Genomic DNA, 19,371 nt, shown 5'->3' on the forward strand with positions numbered 1-19,371 from the left:
GGGGGCTGAAAACATGTTTTGTTTAAAAATTAAACCCTGTTACAGTAAGACTAGGTGAAGGCTGAAAGGCGACCCTAGACCTCTTTCTCACCTGGTCGTAACAAGATTTTCAGTTGACAAAGTATAATCGTTTATGCGCCCATTGGAACACTGTAGATTTTAAAAACTATTTTCTGTGTCAGCTAACATTTCTTTTTCTTTTTCTTTTTTACTTCATCCAGCAAAGAAAAGAAAATCTGATAAGGTACGTACCTGCCTAGCGTTACTTGTATTTCAAGAGAGAGAAGGCTCCTATTTATTGCCCCGATGAGCAACCACTGCTGCTTAAAGAGTTGCTTCTGTCTTTCAGAATCCCAACTCGCCGCGGAGATCCAAATCTCTCAAACATAAAAATGGTGAGCTTGTTTTACAGAGCTTTTTGTGTTATTTGAAGAAATACACAACTATTACAAACCTATTACCTTTATTTTGCACTTAGAGCCCTAATTAGATGTAACACTCCCAGTGGTTCAGCGGCTTAATGCATTGTGTACCAAGGACGTACAGGTCGGAAATATTCCTGGTTCGATCCCTAATCTTGGCTTTGTATCAAGTGGTTGGATGAGATACAGTCCCGAGTTAAGAAAGGCAACATAAGCCACAGATCAGACTATAGAAAAGTTAAGGTTACTTCTGTATTTATTTATTGTTTAAATAACGGAACACTAGAGCATAAGGCATAATCTATATTCAACAGAGAAAATCCATCAGAAAGCTAATTGCTCTCTAGCAGAAATTTTGTGAATTTAGCAATACAAAAATGCAAACCATTCGCCAAAGCACACACTTCCTCCTGTACAAACTTTGTGAAGAACACACACTTTCAGGTGAACTCTTGAAATATCCAGCTTATAAACCAAGTTTCTCTTTGGACTTTTGTTACTTTAGGTTTAAAGAATGCGAGTAATAACTGGACATATTTTCAATTTTTGTTACAAGATGCAGAAATTGAAATAGTATTCCACTTCTCAACAGCCAGTCCTACTTGCTGAGCACAAAGTTCAACAGCAAACACAAATTTTAGAAACAGTAACCGGCAGAGGTGATTAAACACCATCAAATGGGGAAGGGAAACAGCAATATTTAAGAGATTTAATACAAATTGTTCAATGAGCAACCAATGTCAGCTTAATAACACACTTGTAGCATTGCAGATATGCATCATGTACCCTGTTGACTCGTTAGGTAAATTTACTGGAGTATGGCACTGAGTCATACACTTCACGTTTGATATCTGGCCAGTGATGACTTGCTTGGTAGGCGGGATGTTAAACTGATTTCATGCCAGTGGGCTAGATGGGAAAATTTGGCCACGGTTTCTGTTCCTGATCGCTATTTTGTGATTTTCCCTGCTGGATGTGCCTGTGTATGAATGCCGTGGATGATAGCTCGATCCAGTTCTGGCACGTTTGTATAGATTGCTATCATTCGCTCTGTATATGATGAGTGGCCACATGGGAAAAACATTGGACCGCTGCTGATACCTGTAGAAATCATGTGGGAGGGGAGAAAGATGAGAAAACATTTTTTAAATGCCATATGAAACCAAGGTACATTTTCCAATCAGAGAATGAAGCTCTCATTGCTCTTGTAGGTAAGACCTTGAAGTAGATGAGACAGCTTTTATCAATTATTTGTGCCATCTTTTTGCAGGGGAGCTCAGTGGAAACTCTGATCCATATAAGGTAATAATGCACACTTCTGTTTTGCTTATTTGGTTGCGTGTATGGCTCACATTTCAGTGGGATTATTTGATTGAAAAGTGGTGCATAAGACTGAGAAATGTCCCATTTGCCGACGAATATAAAATACTGCCCTTCTGGTTTAAAGTTTGTCGTTGCAGTTAGATTTCAGTATCACCAAAATATTTATGGACTCCTTCACCTAGCACCATTTTAGTTTGTATTCAACCTTTAACAATGTTTGAGTACTTAGTTAATGAGTGCTGTTGGTAGTAATTGTGTTTGAGGAGTCTGCTTACCAATGATATTGGTTATATTTGACAAGACCCAACTTAACAATGGTATTGAGAGTTGTGTTTGAGGAGGCTTTTTAAAAATTCTTTAGCAGGTGCTTGAGTTGTTAAAGCAATCCCAATTTGTGTGGACCTTTTGCCCTGTATTTGAAGCCTCTTTATGGGTTTATGGAAGTGACTTTGAAGGAACAGGAATATTTCCCTGAACAGGGAATTTTCCATATTTTACCTACAATTAGGAAGACAGTCAGCAAGAAAAGACTTTGTCATGTGGAAATAAATCCTTTTAAATCCTTCAGGATACAACAAAGCCTGGATGCTATCAGGACTGCTTAAAATAAATTTTCCCAAATGTTTTTTTTCATCATAGTCCACATAAAGATGGCAATTAGACACCCTTGGAAATATGCCTAGAAATTTTGACATGCTAACTCAATTCAGAATGTAGTTTCAATTCAGAAAAAAATCTGCCATTAAGCTCATCAAATGAAATGGGTTTAATAAGCATCTTACAGAGACCTCATACTAAAGTCCTTAGAATGAGAGCCAAATCTGGGTTGTCCTTCTGCTGAATGAAGCTGGGAAATTCTGTTTCCCATCTATGAGAAAGTTATTTTCTTCATATAGCTCAGCTGAAGCCATGCCCCATACCTGCTGCAGTGTTCACTAGTACCAGAAATTAGATCATGTTTTTCTGAAATGACTCTATTTGGGTTTTGTCCAGCTTATCAGAGGTAATCATATGCTAAGAGACATATTTAGTAAGTGAGGATATGGTATTAAGAGTTGAAAGTCTCAGAGAGATATAGAATTGTAGCATCCTTTGTCATAGTAGGAGGTCATTTGGCCCATTATGACTGGTCTGGCTCTTTGAAAGAGCTACCCAATGTGTGATTACTATCTAGACCTTTCAGTTCCTAAGAGAGTGGTGGACTCAGTGGTTTGCACCATATCCTACTGGGGCTAGGAATCAGAATATCCTGGATCAGCACCAATTCTGTTGAGCTACAAACTCTGTTTCCTAGCTACCGATTCTACCCCTCTCTCTGGCATCTGTCTGAGACTGAACCAGACTGCTCGTAACCTGTGTGTCATATTTGACCCCGAGATAAGCTTCCGACCTGTTCACACCATCACTAAGACTGCCTATTTCCGCCTCCATAACATCACCTGACTCTACACCTGCCTTAGCTCATCTGTTGCTGAAACCCTCATTCGTGTCCTTGTTACCTCTAGACTTGACTACTGCAGTGCAGTCCTGGGACCGTTTTCCTTGGAGAAGAGAAGGCTGAGGGGAGATTTGACAGAGCTATTCAAAATCATGAGGGGTCTGGACAGAGTAGATAGGGAAAAACTGTTCCCACTCGTGAAAGGATCAAGAATACGGTAATTGGCAAAAGATTTAAGGTAATTGGCAAAAGAAGCAATGGCGACATGAGGAAAAAAATTTTCACGCAGTGAGTGGTTAGAATCTGGAATGCACCGCCTGAGAGTGTGGTGGAGGCAGGTTCAATCGAGGCATTCAAAAGGGAATTAGATAGTTATCTGAAAAGGAAGAATGTGCAGGGTTGTGGGGAAAAGGCAGGGGAATGGCGCTAAGTGAACTACACACTCGGAGAGCTGGTTCAGACACGATGGGCCGAAAGGCCTCTTTCTGTGCTGTAACAATTCTGTGATTTTTGTGGCTGGCCTCCCACAGTCTACTCTCTGTAAACTGTAAACGTGAGGTCATCCAAAACTTTGCTACCCCTGTTCTTACTCACCACATCTCATTCACCCATCACCCCTGTGTTCACGGACTTAGATTGGCTCCCAGTCAAGCAACGCCTCGATTTTAAAATTCTCATTCTTGTTTTCAAATCCCTCCATGGTCTTGCCTGCTCCCTATCTCTGTAATCTCCTCCAGCCCCTCTGAGCTATCTGTGTTGGTCTAGTTCTGGCCTCTTGACCATCATGGATTTTAATTGCTGCACCCATTGGTGGCCGTGCCTTCAGCTGCCTAGGCCCTAAGTTCCGGAATTCCCTCCCTAAACCTCTCTGCCTCTTTACCTCTCTTTCCTCCTTTGAGACCCTCCTTAAAACGTACCTCTTTGCCCAAGCTTTTGGCCATCTACTCTGATATTGTCTTCTCTGGCTCGGTGTCCACTTTTGCTCCTGTGACGTGGTGGTGTGGCAAACAGTGAGGATAATATGAACTGCTTGCAACAGGACATAGATTGGCTGGCAGAATGGGCAGACAGGTGGCAGATAGAATTTAATACTGACAGGTATGAGGTGATGCATTTTGGTAGAAGGATTATGGAGAGGCAATATATACATAATGGCATAGTTGGAAAGAGTGTGCAGGAACAGAGGGATCTGGGGTTGCATGTGCATTGATCTTTGAAGGTTGCAGGACACATTGAGAGAGTGATTAGTAAAACATATATCTTGGGCTTCATAAACATAGGCATTGAGTACAAAAGCAAGGGAGTTATGCTGAACCTTTATAAAGCTCTGGTTAGGCCCTAACTGGAGTATTGGGTCCAGTTCTGGTCACTACACTTTAGGAAGGATGTGAGGGTTCTTGAGAGGGTGCAAAGAAGATTTACCAGAATGATTCCAGGGATGGGGGGTTTTAGTTACAAGGTTAGGTTGGAAAAACTGGTGGTGTTCTCCATAGAACAAAGGAGATTGAGGGTTGATTTAGTAGAAATGTACAAGGCTATGACAGGCTTAGATAAGTTAGACAAGGAAAAACTGTTCCCATTAACTAATAGTTCAAGGACTAGGGGACACAGATTGAAGGTTTTGGGCAGGAGATGCAGGGGGAATATGAGGAAGAACTTTTTTACGCAGCGGGTGGTAATGACCTGGAACTCGCTGCCCAAAAAGGTAGTGGAAATGGAGACAATCAATGACTTTGCTTGAAAGAAATAGACTTGCAGGGCTACGGGGATCGAGTGGGCCTGACCGACTAGCTCCATGGAGAGCCAGCATGGACTCGATGGGCCGTATGGCCTCTTGTGCTATAAATGGCTGCATGAAGTGCCTTGGGACATTTTATTACATTAAAGTTGTTTATTATGTTAAAGGTGCTAGATAGATACAAGTTGTTGTTGAGGTGACTGTTATGGGCGGTCTTAGAGGGAAACTCAATCGGGGGCATGAGTAAGAATCAGTGATCTAGGATTCTCTGGTTTGTCAGTCAGAACTGAAATCAGTTGATGATTCTTACCAGTGACCAAATCCACAAGGTTGGGACTGAATTGTTTCAGAAGAGGATGTCTGGTTAGCGGTGGGGTGGGGTAGTGGATGAAGGCTTACTGTGCGTTATGTGTGTGTAAACCCTTTTGCTTCAGTAAAAGACACTGGCTGAGACAGAGGAGGGTAACTACAGCACTTGTCTTTCTTTTGATTGTACTGCAAATTCCAAAATAACTACACCTATAAAGATCTCTTTATATATCTGTGGTATTTACATAACTGCAGTGGGTAAAGAAATCACAAGCAAAAAACACTTTATCAAAAAAAAACTTGCCTCACTGTTTCTGACTAAGGCAGTCACAAATTCCTTTCCAGATTCTTCCATTGGAAATGTGCAATTTACCCTCACTTCTCCTTCCTAGCACCCCCTCTCGGCTGTAAGCAACACCTGCTGAAAATATAAAGGTGTTGCATTTAGCTCCTGCTAGTTGAAGTGTCACATTTTGATGCTGGTGCAAAACAATCTTTAAAAATAGCAGTAAATCAACTGTCCTGGGGCCTCAGCAGTTTTGTTCTTAAGCAAATCCAGGAAACTGGCTACATGTATAGAACAATGATAACTTTAAAGGAATAGACCCAGTTGGCAGCTAAACATCACTACCTGGCTCCAGGCCCCCAGATGAATTGCAAGCAATGCCTAAGAAGATCTTCTATTATTGGGAATGATTTCTCATTTACTTTACTGTAGAACATAAAATATCCGATCACAGCAAATTATTGTCCAGCATGTTAAGGCTCTCACCAAACATCGCTGCTTCTGGAACTTGATTTCTGTCTGTTCACACCATCACCCCACCAACCCCTATGCTGGACACTAATCAGCAGGAGGCAGAAAGTGTGCTCCACCTGACCTGCAAAAGGTGTGGAAATGTTACTACTGCCATGGGCCTGAGAAATCTACAGCAGCGATAATGATCACTAGCTATGGGTAATTAGTACAGAGAAAGGCCGAAATAAGCCTTGGACTCTACAATGATACTTGTTTCTGTTTTTCTCCAATGCAGTACAATAATAATTCTGGCATTAACTATGAAAACCTGGGTCCTGAAGAGTTACGCTCATTGCTTATAACGGTGAGTTTTAACTGTTTGTTATTGGAGCTAATGATCTTGGAAAACTGGATAGCTCTTGAAGTGCAGCGCAGGTAATTTCATTGCCCATAGTTACTTGTGAGTTGTTATGTCTATTCACTTGTGAAAATACTCTTTAAATTGCTTCTCCTCATCCCCACGCCCCTGCCATTCTCCACAGTGTCCAGTTTTATGTGAATGATTGGTCTGTTTTTAGCCAGATTTTACGGGACTTCTCAGTAAATCTGCTTCCTCTTTTTCAGCAATGTGGAGTCATCTCAGAACACACCAAGAAAATGTGCACCAGGTAAGAATTCTACAAAATAGCTTATCCTAGAAACAAGGCAGTGTAGTGATACAGTCTCTGCAGTGATGTAGTAACCACCGCATACCATGTCTTGTAAGCTGTCTCTTGAAAATCCCCTCAACAAAGATTGTTAAATTAATGAGGCTTGAATCACTGGCAAGTCATGGAATTGGCAGTGAAGCACAGAAGGATGGGCCCTCTTGTATGGAGTAAAGCGAAACAAGGTGCACAAAGGACTACGAGAGGCAAACAGCACTAGAGTAAAGAGTAGTTCAGAAATGGGAGGGATCAGACATGGGGCAAATGCAAAGCGATCTGAAATGGATTTGGAGTTCATGTATGTAAATTCACAGAGCATGGTAAATAAGGTTTGTGCACTCCTGGCATAAGTCGCCACAAGACTATGATATAGTGTCAATAACAGAGAGACCTGGATTAAAGAAGGGAAGGGTTGGGAACTTAATACTCCTGGTTACAAGGTATTCAGGAAAGAAAGGGAAGAGAAAAAAAGGAGGGTGACAGTACTGATCAAATAAACTATCAAAGCACTGGAAGGGAAGATGTAAGAAGACAAGAAATAGGAGCGGTGTGGACCATTCGACCCTTCAAGCTTGCTCTGTCATTCAGTGCAATCATAGAATAGTACAACTCGGCCCATTGAGTCTATGCTGGTTTTTTTGAAGAGCAATCCAGTTAATCCCACGTCCCTACTCCTTCCCCATATCTGCAGTTTTTTTTCTCCTGCAACTATTTACCCAATTCCCTTTTTGAAGGCTACAATTGAAACTATCTGCCACCTTATCAGGCAGTACATTCCAAATCCTAACCAGTCATTGTGAAAACATAAAGTTTTCCCTCATGCTGCCTCTGGTTCTTTTGCCAATCACCTTAAATCTGTGCCCTGTGGTTATTGATCTATCAGCTCATTACTCTGCCATTAACACTCTCTGGACTAATGCTTTGTCTTTCGCCACAAGCATTAACATGCTGTTTGCCTTTGTCCCATGGCAGCTTTGTTATTTAATCTCTCCTGCCCTCTGCCCTATCACTCACCTTCCCTTTTGTTCTCTTCCCCACCAAATCACCCCCCCCCCCCCCACTTGCTTAAAACCTAATTCTTTTCTAACCTTTGCCAGTTCTGATCAAAGGTCACTTTAACTCAGATGCTGCCTGACCTGCTGAATATTTCCAGCACTTTCTGTTTTTATTTCAGATTTCCAGCATCTGCAGTGTTTTGCTTTTATTGCAGCAGTGGACCAGTTCTGTGAGCAACCCACTGACCTGGGGTTGGGGGGTGGGTGGCTGCATGATCATTAAAAAGTAACTGACCTCTCCTGGTTCTGAGGCCCTGCAAAACTCTACAAATCAGGAATATCTATGGAAGTTCAACTGAGACTATAATGGGGAATGTTCCACATAGAGATTAAACTATATGGAGACATATACACACACATATGATTATAGAGAGAGTTTGAGAGGGAGATAGAGTGATACAACTGATGCTGTTATTGCTGCAGGTACAGTATTAATACTTTAGATGGTATTACTAGCGTGAGTGTGTTATTCAGACATCTGATAGTTTTAATGAACCAGGTCATTCACTGGTAAACTAGATGGCATTATTGGTACATGTACTCCTGGCAATGGCACTATTCAGCTGATGTATAATTTTATCATTGTGTTGGCTGCTATCACATATCCTTTGTTACAATCTGGGTTTGCCATAGATTCCTTCTCCGGTTCAGTGTCATCAATCGCTCAGTGTATGATCATGGCTGATCTTCTTCAACTTCTGCTTGGCCAATACATTAAATAATGGTGAATGTTTGATTGTGCTGTGAGTAATTTTCATAAGTGAGCAATAATGTCAATTACCGCATGTGCAAAAGCCCAACAGGACATTTTAAAAGCCTCAGGAGGGTTATAGAATATCCCAATGTTTGTAGCTCAATTGCAACAGAACTTGTTTGTGTGCAGCATAAGCACCAGCATGGACCTCTTGGGCTGAATGGCCTGTTTCTGTGCTGTAAATACTTTGATGGGAGAGACGGGTAGTACCAACCAAGGCAACTGCTATACACAGTACTAAACGATTGCTCTCAATGCAGGTGTACTCTGTATCTGTACAGCATTTGGTATGTTTCTGTTTAACCACAGCGTACTGTTGACTTTCAGATCATTACGGTGCCCTCAGCACACGGATGAGCAGCGGCGATCTGTACGGGTCTACCTCCTGGGATCTTCAGTGTAAGTTCCGTTGAGTGTGAAAGTGAAGTTAAGTAGTTCCAGCAAGTTTGAAAAGAGACTTGTTTAGGCTTTTTCTTTGAATATCAACAATCACACGCTGGGATGTCTTAACTGCTAGAGATGAATTGTGACACCATAGTCTGAACTATTTAATATGTATCAACCCTGACATCCACATACTCCTCAGATCTAACTTTGCAGTGACTTGATATCATCTTGCTTATCCCAGCCACCAGTGAAAACAGTAAAAAGAAAACAAAAGTTGTTTTGTGTACTTACAGTTTCTAACCGTCAAAAGCTTATGACTTGCTCTTTGTTTGGTCTGAAATACTCACCTATTAGTTTTAGAGATACAGCACTGAAACAGGCCCTTCGGCCCACCGAGTCTGTGCCGACCATCAACCACCCATTTATACTAATCCTACACTAATCCCATATTCCTACCACATCCCCACCTGTCCCTATATTTCCCTACCACCTACCTATACTAGGGGCAATTTATAAAGGCCAATTAACCTATCAACCTGCAAGTCTTTGGCATGTGGGAGGAAACCGGAGCACCCGGAGGAAACCCACGCAGACACAGGGAGAACTTGCAAACTCCACACAGGCAGTACCCAGAATTGAACCCGGGTCGCTAGAGCTGTGAGGCTGCGGTGCTAACCACTGCGCCACTGTGCCGCCCCTATATGATGACCTGTCCAGCAATCACACCACACATACTCGTACACATACACAATACGCCTTTATGAAAATTGTCCTGAGGCATTCATTAGTTTTCTCTTGCAAGGCTCATTCTGGACCATGTCCTTTGCCTGGAAGACAATGCACTGACACGAATAAGAAAACTGGAATATAAAACAGTAAATATGGATAACGGATTTGTGAAATACATACTATTCAAACAGGAAAGCCATTGAGGCAGACAATAGAAATGGGTTCAAGAGACATGTTCATTGAGGGATATGGTGTTATGACTGTGCTTCTATATTTTTTCAGTTTTTTTTTGAGGACGAGTATTTTAGAATTATGGATATTGTTTTATTTGGGAAAACTGAAAAGGATTCCATGGATGTTTTTTTCACTGGGGTCATTGAAAGGACTCTGAGATGTTTGGTTTGAAAACAACATTTACTGGAAGTCACCTGTCTTCAGATAAATACCCAGCAGGGGCTTTTTGACTTGGGAGAGATGTTTACTGAGAAGTGACAGGTCAAGATTTATAGGGGTCAGGAGGCTTGACACGTGAGATATTTTTAGTTTCGCTTTGGACAGTGTGTTGGGGTGTGAACTGTTTTGAAGGCAGTTGGAGAAAACCAGCCAAGAGAGCAACCACCATCAGCACGCTCTTTCTTCTCTTTGAGAACTTCCTGAGAATCAAGAGTAAGAAATAGAGAAATTAATGTTGCATTTCTCCTGAAAAGCCTGCCAGAAATCCCTGTTGCTGCATTTCTCCTGGAAAACTTGCCAAACTGATCTTCAACGTCGCCTGAAAAGAACTGTTCTAGAAAGATCCCAGTGACAGATCTCTATGCGTATTTGGGCCGCCAAACCAAAAAGGGACTACTGACAACTTTCCATATCTTCTGTTTTTTCTGCGAGAATTAGCAAGTATTTGGCCAAAGTGTTCTTTTTTGTCTTTTTTTGGTAACAGAGCTCTCAAGAGAATATCTCTATTTTTGGTTAACGTGCGTGTGTGTATGTGTATGTGTGTCTCTAAGGTAAAAGGGAACTTTCATATTTTAATCTGTGTGTTAATGCTTTGCTTTGTTTCTGGTTAAGTCTTGTTTTATAATAAACTGATAATTTTGTTGTTTATTAAAGAAACCTGGTTGGCGTGTTTTATTCTGGGATAAAGAGTAGAGTCTATGATTGACCATATTGGTAACTGGGTAAACATTTAAATATATGTTGTGACCTGTGGAGAAGTGGAACTAGAAAAAGCAGTGTACTCCTCCCACCTCGGTTGTAACAATGGTGAAAAAGTGAAGTGGGGCGGCACAGTGGCGCAGTGGTTAGCACTGCAGCCTCACAGCTCCAGCGACCCGGGTTCGATTCTGGGTACTGCCTGTGCGGAGTTTGCAAGTTCTCCCTGTGACCGCGTGGGTTTCCGCCGGGTACTCCGGTTTCCTCCCACAGCCAAAGACTTGCAGGTTGATAGGTAAATTGGCCATTATAAATTGCCCCTAGTATAGGTAGGTGGTAGGGGAAGTGAGGGAAGGTGGGGATGTGGTAGGGATATGGGATTAATGTAGGATTAGTATAAATGGGTGGTTGATGGTCGGCACAGACTCAGTGGGCCGAAGGGCCTGTTTCAGTGCTGTATCAATAAATAAAAAAAAAAATATATATATATATTAAAAGGGGAGACTTATTGGTCCTGATGGCTTTTTCTTATGCTTAAGCATATTTATTTCAGTAAAATAGCTCCAAGCCATGCCAGGTCTAAAAAGTCAAAGTGCCCTGTCCTCAAAATAGCACAGAAGGAAGCAAAGCAATTTAATTCAATCGGTTCTGCAAAGCAAAGAAAATTTAATTCATCACAGCCACCCGTTTCTTCCACTTGCTCTGTCTCTTCTGCATTGCTACTTATGAATCAACCTAAGGGGAACGGTAATAATTACAATATGATTATAAAGTGCTAAGGTTGCTCAGACTGTCTTGCCTCATTTCAGATCCCTTCCGGAATCTGAAGTAAGTGTAGAAAATGAGAGTTATGATCCCTCGGATAGCCAGAGTTTTATGAGCCGACTGCAGTGGGATGGGACATCAGACATTTCGCCTTCTGACTCAGCATCTTCCAAAGCAAGTGAGTAATTTTTTGTCTTAATAGTTGATAGTGCTGGGCTATTGAAACAAAAGCCAGCCAGACCAGATTTGTATCATTCTGAGGGTCATCGTTATGTTTCTGTTGCAGCCTTACTGTAGTATGCTTTGCTAAGAAATTGCTGTTTTAGTGTAGTGGGAGTTGGCGCTACCACTATTCCCTGCCTCAGCTAGTGTTTTTTCTACTTTGGGAAGAAAGCTTTGGGGAAAAAATAAATTAACCTTTTTCCGTTTTCTCCCCTTATGTCATTAGGGTTCTGATCCATGCTGTGGGATATGATTTCATAGGTGCTGACTATCCCTCTGGTACCTTGCCCAAGTGGTCACTTTTGACCTGAGAACTTAAACAGTGAGTGTTGGTAGCCTACCTTGACATCTGAGCCTTATCCTGCCCACACCTGCACTTCGAGATAGTGATCAGAAGTGGTTGCTCTGGCTGATTTTCCCACTCCCAACCAGGAATATTGAGACTAATTCTGACTTCAGCTGCCTCAAGTAAGATTAGCAGAATCAGCACAGTCATATCTTGGACCTTCACGGTATCACTGTGCCATGCATTTACTCAGTGAGCTTCAGAACAGTTCTTTCATTGCAGTGTTGTCTCCAAGCTGTGCAGCCGTGCGGCCGCTCAGCAACCCAAAAGTTCCTGTGTAGGACGCAGTCATGCTAAAACATTTAAAGGGTGTGTGCACTTAAATTGCCCAAGAAAAGGGAGGGTAGGTTGCAGCAGAGATGCTCCAAAATGAGTAACTATCACATTTCATACAATATCTCGTGTGTAAATCTCCTGACATCACAACTAGAAGCCAGTGATAGCCTCATAGTTTGATTAGAATCCCTGGGACGTTAGTGTCCTCTCTGCTAACTAGTAACTAATTCAACAAGACTTTGTTTCTAGTGGAGAACCGTCGTGATGGTTGGCATTAGGTTTCATTTTCCTGCTGTTGCTTTTGATATCTAGCTGCTACACCTGACGCACAGTAGATGGGTTGCATGTTTTCTGTCTGGAAATATACAATATCCTTCAGGATGGTGGAATGTGTTGCTAACATGTTTTTCCTGTTCCGTGTGAAGGTACCAACAATTCTGACTCCAAGAAGAGCAAAAAAAAGAAACCTCACCTTGGGCTCCCTAATGCCCCTGGCATGAGCTCCAGTAAAAAGAAGAAATTGAAAGCACCGGCTCCACCCACTCCCAGCATATATGATGACATCAACTGAAAGAAGTGGTGCTACTTTATCTTCTCCTGTTCTGTCTCAACAAGTTTCACATTGGTGGTTACTGTGAAGAGATGGACATTGAGCCACCCACTTGCTAAGAAGAGTGGATTGGTTTCAAGATTGTACTTGACCCTCGGATGCCTGTGGTGCTGAAGGCTTCATTCCATAATGGTTGACATTATCTTTTCCTATTTATTATTCAAAGAATGAGGAATTTTGCTGGGTGTACAAAGCTGATGAAATGTTGCTGTTTGATTGCATTAATTGTGTATGGGTCTCCATGATGAATACTCATGCCTGAAGCTGCCACTCATTTCGGACTTTCATCCAGATCAACCTCATTATCCTTTGTTTTGCCACACCTGGTTATAAGTTTACAACTTGTTTTTTCCCATTGTACTGAGTGCAACATTTTGTGATGCCTCACAGTGCTGGTCATAACATTTGTTATACCAACTGTGTGAGGTTTGTCTATTCAGCAGGGCAAGGGTTATTCACTGTGTAACTTTATAGAGTTACTGTGTATTTATCGAAGGTTAGGGTTTCTGATCATAATGTTCTTCATAAAAGCTATGGAGAGCAGTGCAGCAGTCAGGATAAGTGCAGCACATAGAATTCAAAAGTCGAGTAAGTTCTGAAAAAATAACTGCTCCTCAGAGATGAATTTGATCTGATCATTCCGATAAATGATGTCAGCATCACAAGCAAGAACTTTTTGCTGGCTTATCCAGACTGTAATTCAAAAATAACTCAGTTTGTCCAATGCACCTTTTTAGAAGCTCCAGCCTACTCCAAACTTTCCACAAGACAAATTAAAATGTATGTGTAAATGCTGCAGGGTATTTCTCTCTGATCTTACAAAAACTCCCAGGACGTCTATTGTTTATGGTTTGCAAGGGATAGACCACTCTGAACCGTGGCCCGGCATTTCATAATTTGATTAATGGTCGCTGAGCAAATGTAATAATGATATGGGCCTGAAAGACAGAGATTGATTTCTTAATGAAGCCAACATCTTGAAGGCCTTTGTGCTGATTATAATTGCTTGTGGATTTGAAATGCAGTCTGGGTATACCAGTGTCAATTTCTTTCAGCAATTGTCAGTTGGAATTGAGGCATAGGGCTGTCATTTATTTCAGTTTTGAGTAAAGCAGCACAGCAGATGGATGGACAGCAGCAAACCTTGAAGTCCCTTTTGCCTAACACCAGACACTTCCAAGTGGTCAAGACAGCAACTCATTACAGCTTGTTTGCTATGTAGTGATCACCGTGACATAGCCTGACACCATGATCTTAAACATTTTGAACGAATGGATTGACTACGATAACTGCAAGTGGGTGCTTCTCACACTGGAAAGCCTTTTCAGCCAATCCTTGTGAAACTGCCTTTGTTCCCATTCTTACTGATATCACAACATCACTGAAATTGGGTATCCAGGTTGGAATGTGGGGTACTTGGAGAAAGACACCATTAATTGTCATCACTTTTCAAAACAGCATGTCTTTTTGCGTGTGGGACCAAATTGGAGTAGACGTTTCATTGTGTTTACATCTGAGAAGCTGGAAATCTAGTTTTTTTTCAAAGTATATATATTATTAGCAAACCTAAGATGGGTGGGTCTCAATTGCTTCTTGACATTATAATCGTTGGGAGAAGTGGTCTGTGTGTTGCTTCCTGCCAGGCAGCATGATGTTGCCCAACACTAAAAAAGTACCATTGCACTTTACGTCTGTTTGTGTGCACGCTGGATTCAGAAGGTTCTTCTGGACTTGATACGGCCCTTTCTCAGGGCCCTGAAAAAAGAACCAACACAACTGTTGTGAAATGCTTTGCAGATGAAACTGAATGATCTGTCACAGATTTCAAAGAAAGGAAAACAAAAAGAAAATCATGAATGAATTTGGCAAATGCCTTGCGTTTGTATTTTATGTTGTAGCCAGCTGACCTGCATAGCACATTGAGCGTGTTCTTTTTGAATTATTATGTAACATGACTAAAACTTGTGCTTCCAGTTTTGTTGCATCTTGACTATAAAAACAAAATTTAAATCAAGGAATAACTGCAACAGAATGAATCCTTGCTATGCAGAGATGCTAGTCTATTTTTGATAGACAAATATATTCCATTCTGGGCCCTTATAGAGCATGGAAAAAATGGCATATGATCAGGCTGAAATGGCCACGAATATGTTGGCTATAATTTTTTGTTTCTTTAAAATTGTGTGCTATGTGAATAATATGAGAAGTAAGTTCAGTAATACTGTAGCGGCCAAATACAAGAGAGCTGTGGTCATTGCTTTTCATATTAGCAGCTTTATTTTAAAGCAGAAATTTTAAATATCTTTCAATTAACCAGATAATGTTTGACACTTATATTTCTGAATCTTTATATCTTATCCTTTGATTCCTGCTGCAGTTTGCAGCTCCCTTGTATCCCCTTCTTGGGCTAGAAAATCAGGGCAGCCAGACCGGTCAGAAGGGCATGCTTAGGGTGCAAGGAAGAGCTCTTCAATTCCTGGGTGACCTGGCCTTCCTAGGGAAGTGTGAATGCTAGTCAAACTGGGATTTAAGATTGTTTTTTTAAGTTCTATAAGTATTTGCCTTTTTGTGTATTTGTATTGTAGTTTAGGGCTGGAGTACCACCTGCTGGTCAGAGCGGTCACTAGCCACCCATTGTATTCCCAATTGAGGTTACAGCTGTATACCCTTGTGTGTGCTAGTTTCAAACAAAAATACTTGGTCCACTTTTTCACTTATTAGTTCAACGGTTTATGCACCAGGCGATTGTTGTGCCTTTCTAGTGCAATACTTAGATGTTGATCAGAATTTGTGTTACAGTCCAGGGTCTGTCGTCATTCAGCATTTGATCGATTTTTATTTAGGAATAGGGTATAGAGTGCTCAGCCTTGAATGCAAGCTACTGCATCTTCAGAGGAAAAAGCAGGCATGGTGCAGCATAGATTGATCACAATGAAAGCTATGGCAAGATGTATAGCCAGTCCTGCAGCATGTAATACTACCAAACATTTTGAATGGAAATGGTTAACACCAGAATCCTGTTAATGAAGGTACTACTGTAAAAGGACTTGTGTATTGATGTTTGAGTCTATATTTACTATAAGGCTGATGCAGGTACTGCTGGTGTTTTTATACAAACACTTGCCCATGAACATTGTGCTTGGAAATGGAATTGTCACCTCAACATAAAAGGTTCTCTCGTTTTAACAACATTTGATAACTCATCAGGTTCTTTATTTTTTATGTTATATAAGCTGTACTGTTCCTAGATAAGTCAAAACATCCACATATCCTTGTGATGGACAGTAAGTAAAAGATCATTCATTTTTAAATGTATGTAGTGACTGGCTCTGTCGCCATACTGAGGTGGGAACCTCATGCAATTCTCCACTTGAACACTGTACTCACTTTTGTGTGGAAAAGTACAGACATTTGACACTAGAGCAGTATTCATCATGCCAGCAACCCCACTCATTCCAGCACCACATTTTACTTGCAATGATAATGTTCCTATTGGTACTAAAGGCTCACTCAAGGAGCTAGTGATGTTGGAATGCTCATTCAATCTGTATTTTTACAATAGTGGCACTGGCTTTTCTGTATTTTTCTTGGTACTGTTGTATATGACGACACTGCCAGGCATGTCTATACTGTTGTAACACTGCTTTGTCTAATTTCTTATAACTGCACTCGTATATCTACATTTGCATTAAGTTGGTAGGTATGTCTGTACTTGACACTGACAGATGTTCATATAACTAGTTTATTTTTTTAAGTGACTACTGTGTGAATTTAGCAAGCTCCATTATTAACATCAATGGTGCTTCTGTTAACAGTATAGTAAGACCAGAATTTTTGCATTGCATATGTGTGGGCAGGAGGTAGTGACCATGTAGACCCAATGAACGTGAGCATAGAGGCACAGAGTAATCTTGTGGACTTGCTATTTATAGATGAGGATTACAGTTAGCTATGCATACTTTGCTGTGTTGGAACAAACAGCAGCTATACAGACTTACTGGATATGAGCAGCTATATCTATGATTTCCTCAGAAACTGCTGAAGGACCCCCCCCCCCCCCCCCCCTTTGTGCTTCATAAAACTTTAACTTCCCTTTGTGAAAATGAGCACCCTAATATCAGCATTGCATTGGAAGCAGTGGTAGCTGTGGAGCACTGAAAATCTCATGGCTGACAATAGGTTTTTTTTTTGTCCTTGGCTGTGAAACTGGAAACGCAAGTTTTATTTATTTCAATGCAGGTTTGAGCAGGATAATGTGTACAATCACGAGTTTTCGGGGGGTAAAAAACAAGGTGTATAACAGTTGGCTCACAGTTTTTTGTGACTGTTGTGCAGTGACACTGAAATATGCATGCAGTTATATGTCAATAAGCCTAGGGTCCTGTAAGTTTTAATTTTTCATACATATCCCAAACAGAATGCTGGTTCACTGTATATTTCTGTAACCCATAGTGACTATGTGCTGCTTCAGTGTAAATAAAGGTGTACAGTTGAACTCTGAATATTTTGATTTACTGTCTGTTTTGTTCTCAGTAGGGGTAGGTTAGTGACCTGCCAAGTGAATTCCAATTTATTCTCATCTCTTTTTAGTAGGTCTCTATTTGTGAGGTAAAAACAATCTCATTACTGATTCTGTACCTGCAAGTTTTTTTGGGCATCAGGTTAATTTGTAGTAAGGGACAAGAGTTCGAAAGTGGGAAGCTTCTGATTGGGAGTGGTCACTTGTCACATCACATCACTTAAAAAAAACTCTCCATTGCTGGAAGGGGTGTCTAGTAAGAATGGGAAAACATCTGCTGGACAACAGCTACAAATGTTATTTGGTGCATTAACCAAGTCGCCACATTGCATTTTGAGGGTTTATACTTCCAACGTGATGTAGGGCAAATTCGTTGGTGGGAGTGCTGCACTTTTTACTGAAAATGTACTCTAGTACCATGAGGCACTTTGTATTTCCACACTTCTGAAGTTGGTGTTGTATGGTGGCATCACTTGATATCTCATCCACGTTGCCTTTCTCCACGGGCCTAATGAGAAGAATGCAGGCATGCTGCCTACAAACTTTCCAATGTGCACATCTGATTGGGAAGAGTTCCTATCAACTCCATACACGCAAGATCAGCTCTTGTGAAAGTATCGGCAGCCTATTTAAACTGTAAGGGCAATTACTGCTGAAAATCCTGCTTTAATGACATCCACATTTGCATTGAGCCCAGGGGTACATGTACATCCAAACCTGGGCTATGAATTGATGAGTTACTGCTGTTGGAATTTTAATGAATCAAGGTTCTAGTGATGTGTAGCATTGACTTGACCTGTACTTCATAAGAACTTGTATCAAGCAAAAGTGTCACCTAGCTTACTTCCATTGGACCAATATAATGCAATATTGGATCGTCACCAATAAATGCAATGGGGAAATCAGGAGAAACTTCTTTACCCAGAGTGGTTTGAATATGAAATTCACTACCTCAATGAGTAGTTGAGACAAATAGAATAGATGCATTTAAGGGGGAACTATTAGATAAACCAATGAGGGAGAAGGGATAGAATTAGATGAAGAGGGGTGGAAGGAGGCTCGTGCAGGACATTAACACTGGTATGCACCAGTTGGACAAAAAGGTGTGTTTTTGTGCTGTTCATTCTATGTAATGACATAAATTGGACAATTTCTGAACTTGGATCTCCACAAACTACAAAATATCAGTTCAATATTCTTTACCTATTTTGTTCTAGTATGGATTTTCATCCAGCAGTAAATTTGCTTGGTAACCTACTCTGAAATATTTGGTCTGTCAGTGTGCTTTTGCTGTCGTATGGCACGATCAAGAAAATGTGGTGGGCATTCCATCCATCTTTCCAGTATGTAACTTGAGAATAATTGTTATTCTTGAAGCACACTAACCCATTCATTCCACACACAAGGTGTATACGTTGCAGTTCGAAGGAGGCAGAGGTATGTTTAAGACCATTGTGTTGCTGCTGTAAGTATAAAGAATGCCTCCAAATTGTAACATCTTGGCATGAAATCACTAAATAAATGTGCAACTTTGTGCATCCTGCTTTCTAAAAAATTATTGTATTCATGAATTGTTCAAAAAGCAGAGAATAATTAGAGATTCATGAAACTAAGTTCATCATCTTTGTAGAAAAAAAATATGATCCTGGTCTTTTAACTGCAAAGAAACAAAATGTAAATGTAAAAGACTTGAAATATGGAAGCTGAAGAAATATGCAAAATATGCTTAAAAATAAAGCATTTTTTCACCACTTACAGGGTTAGATGTATGAATTTCCTCCTCACAGTGAAATTAGCAAGTATCAATAAACTCCTTTAAAGTGTTCAATATTTTGTTAATGAGATTATAAGGATAAATACAGCCATAATCAAATACTTGCTAA

General features: G+C 40.8%; 1 protein-coding gene across 4 annotated transcripts in view; it reads left to right on the top strand.

Moving 5' to 3' along the window:
• atxn7l3a (ataxin 7 like 3a) overlaps positions 1–17,471 on the top strand; it is a 32,769-nt gene extending 15,298 nt beyond the window's left edge. For 3 of the 4 annotated variants that reach the window (XM_068013270.1, XM_068013271.1, XM_068013269.1), the window contains exons 6-13: positions 222–244; positions 350–395; positions 1,693–1,724; positions 6,265–6,333; positions 6,594–6,637; positions 8,813–8,884; positions 11,560–11,693; positions 12,785–17,471. In XM_068013270.1, the coding sequence (XP_067869371.1) occupies positions 222–244; positions 350–395; positions 1,693–1,724; positions 6,265–6,333; positions 6,594–6,637; positions 8,813–8,884; positions 11,560–11,693; positions 12,785–12,930 (566 nt within the window). In that variant the 3' untranslated portion in view covers positions 12,931–17,471. Of the gene's footprint in view, positions 1–221; positions 245–349; positions 396–1,692; positions 1,725–6,264; positions 6,334–6,593; positions 6,638–8,812; positions 8,885–11,559; positions 11,694–11,963; positions 12,060–12,784 lie in introns of all 4 variants that reach the window. The other variant, XR_010969061.1, reaches the window with a different exon arrangement.
• Positions 17,472–19,371: the final 1,900 nt, after the last annotated feature.

This window comes from Heterodontus francisci, chromosome 33 (genome assembly GCF_036365525.1).
Source record: "Heterodontus francisci isolate sHetFra1 chromosome 33, sHetFra1.hap1, whole genome shotgun sequence".
Classification (NCBI taxonomy): Eukaryota; Metazoa; Chordata; class Chondrichthyes; order Heterodontiformes; family Heterodontidae; genus Heterodontus; species Heterodontus francisci.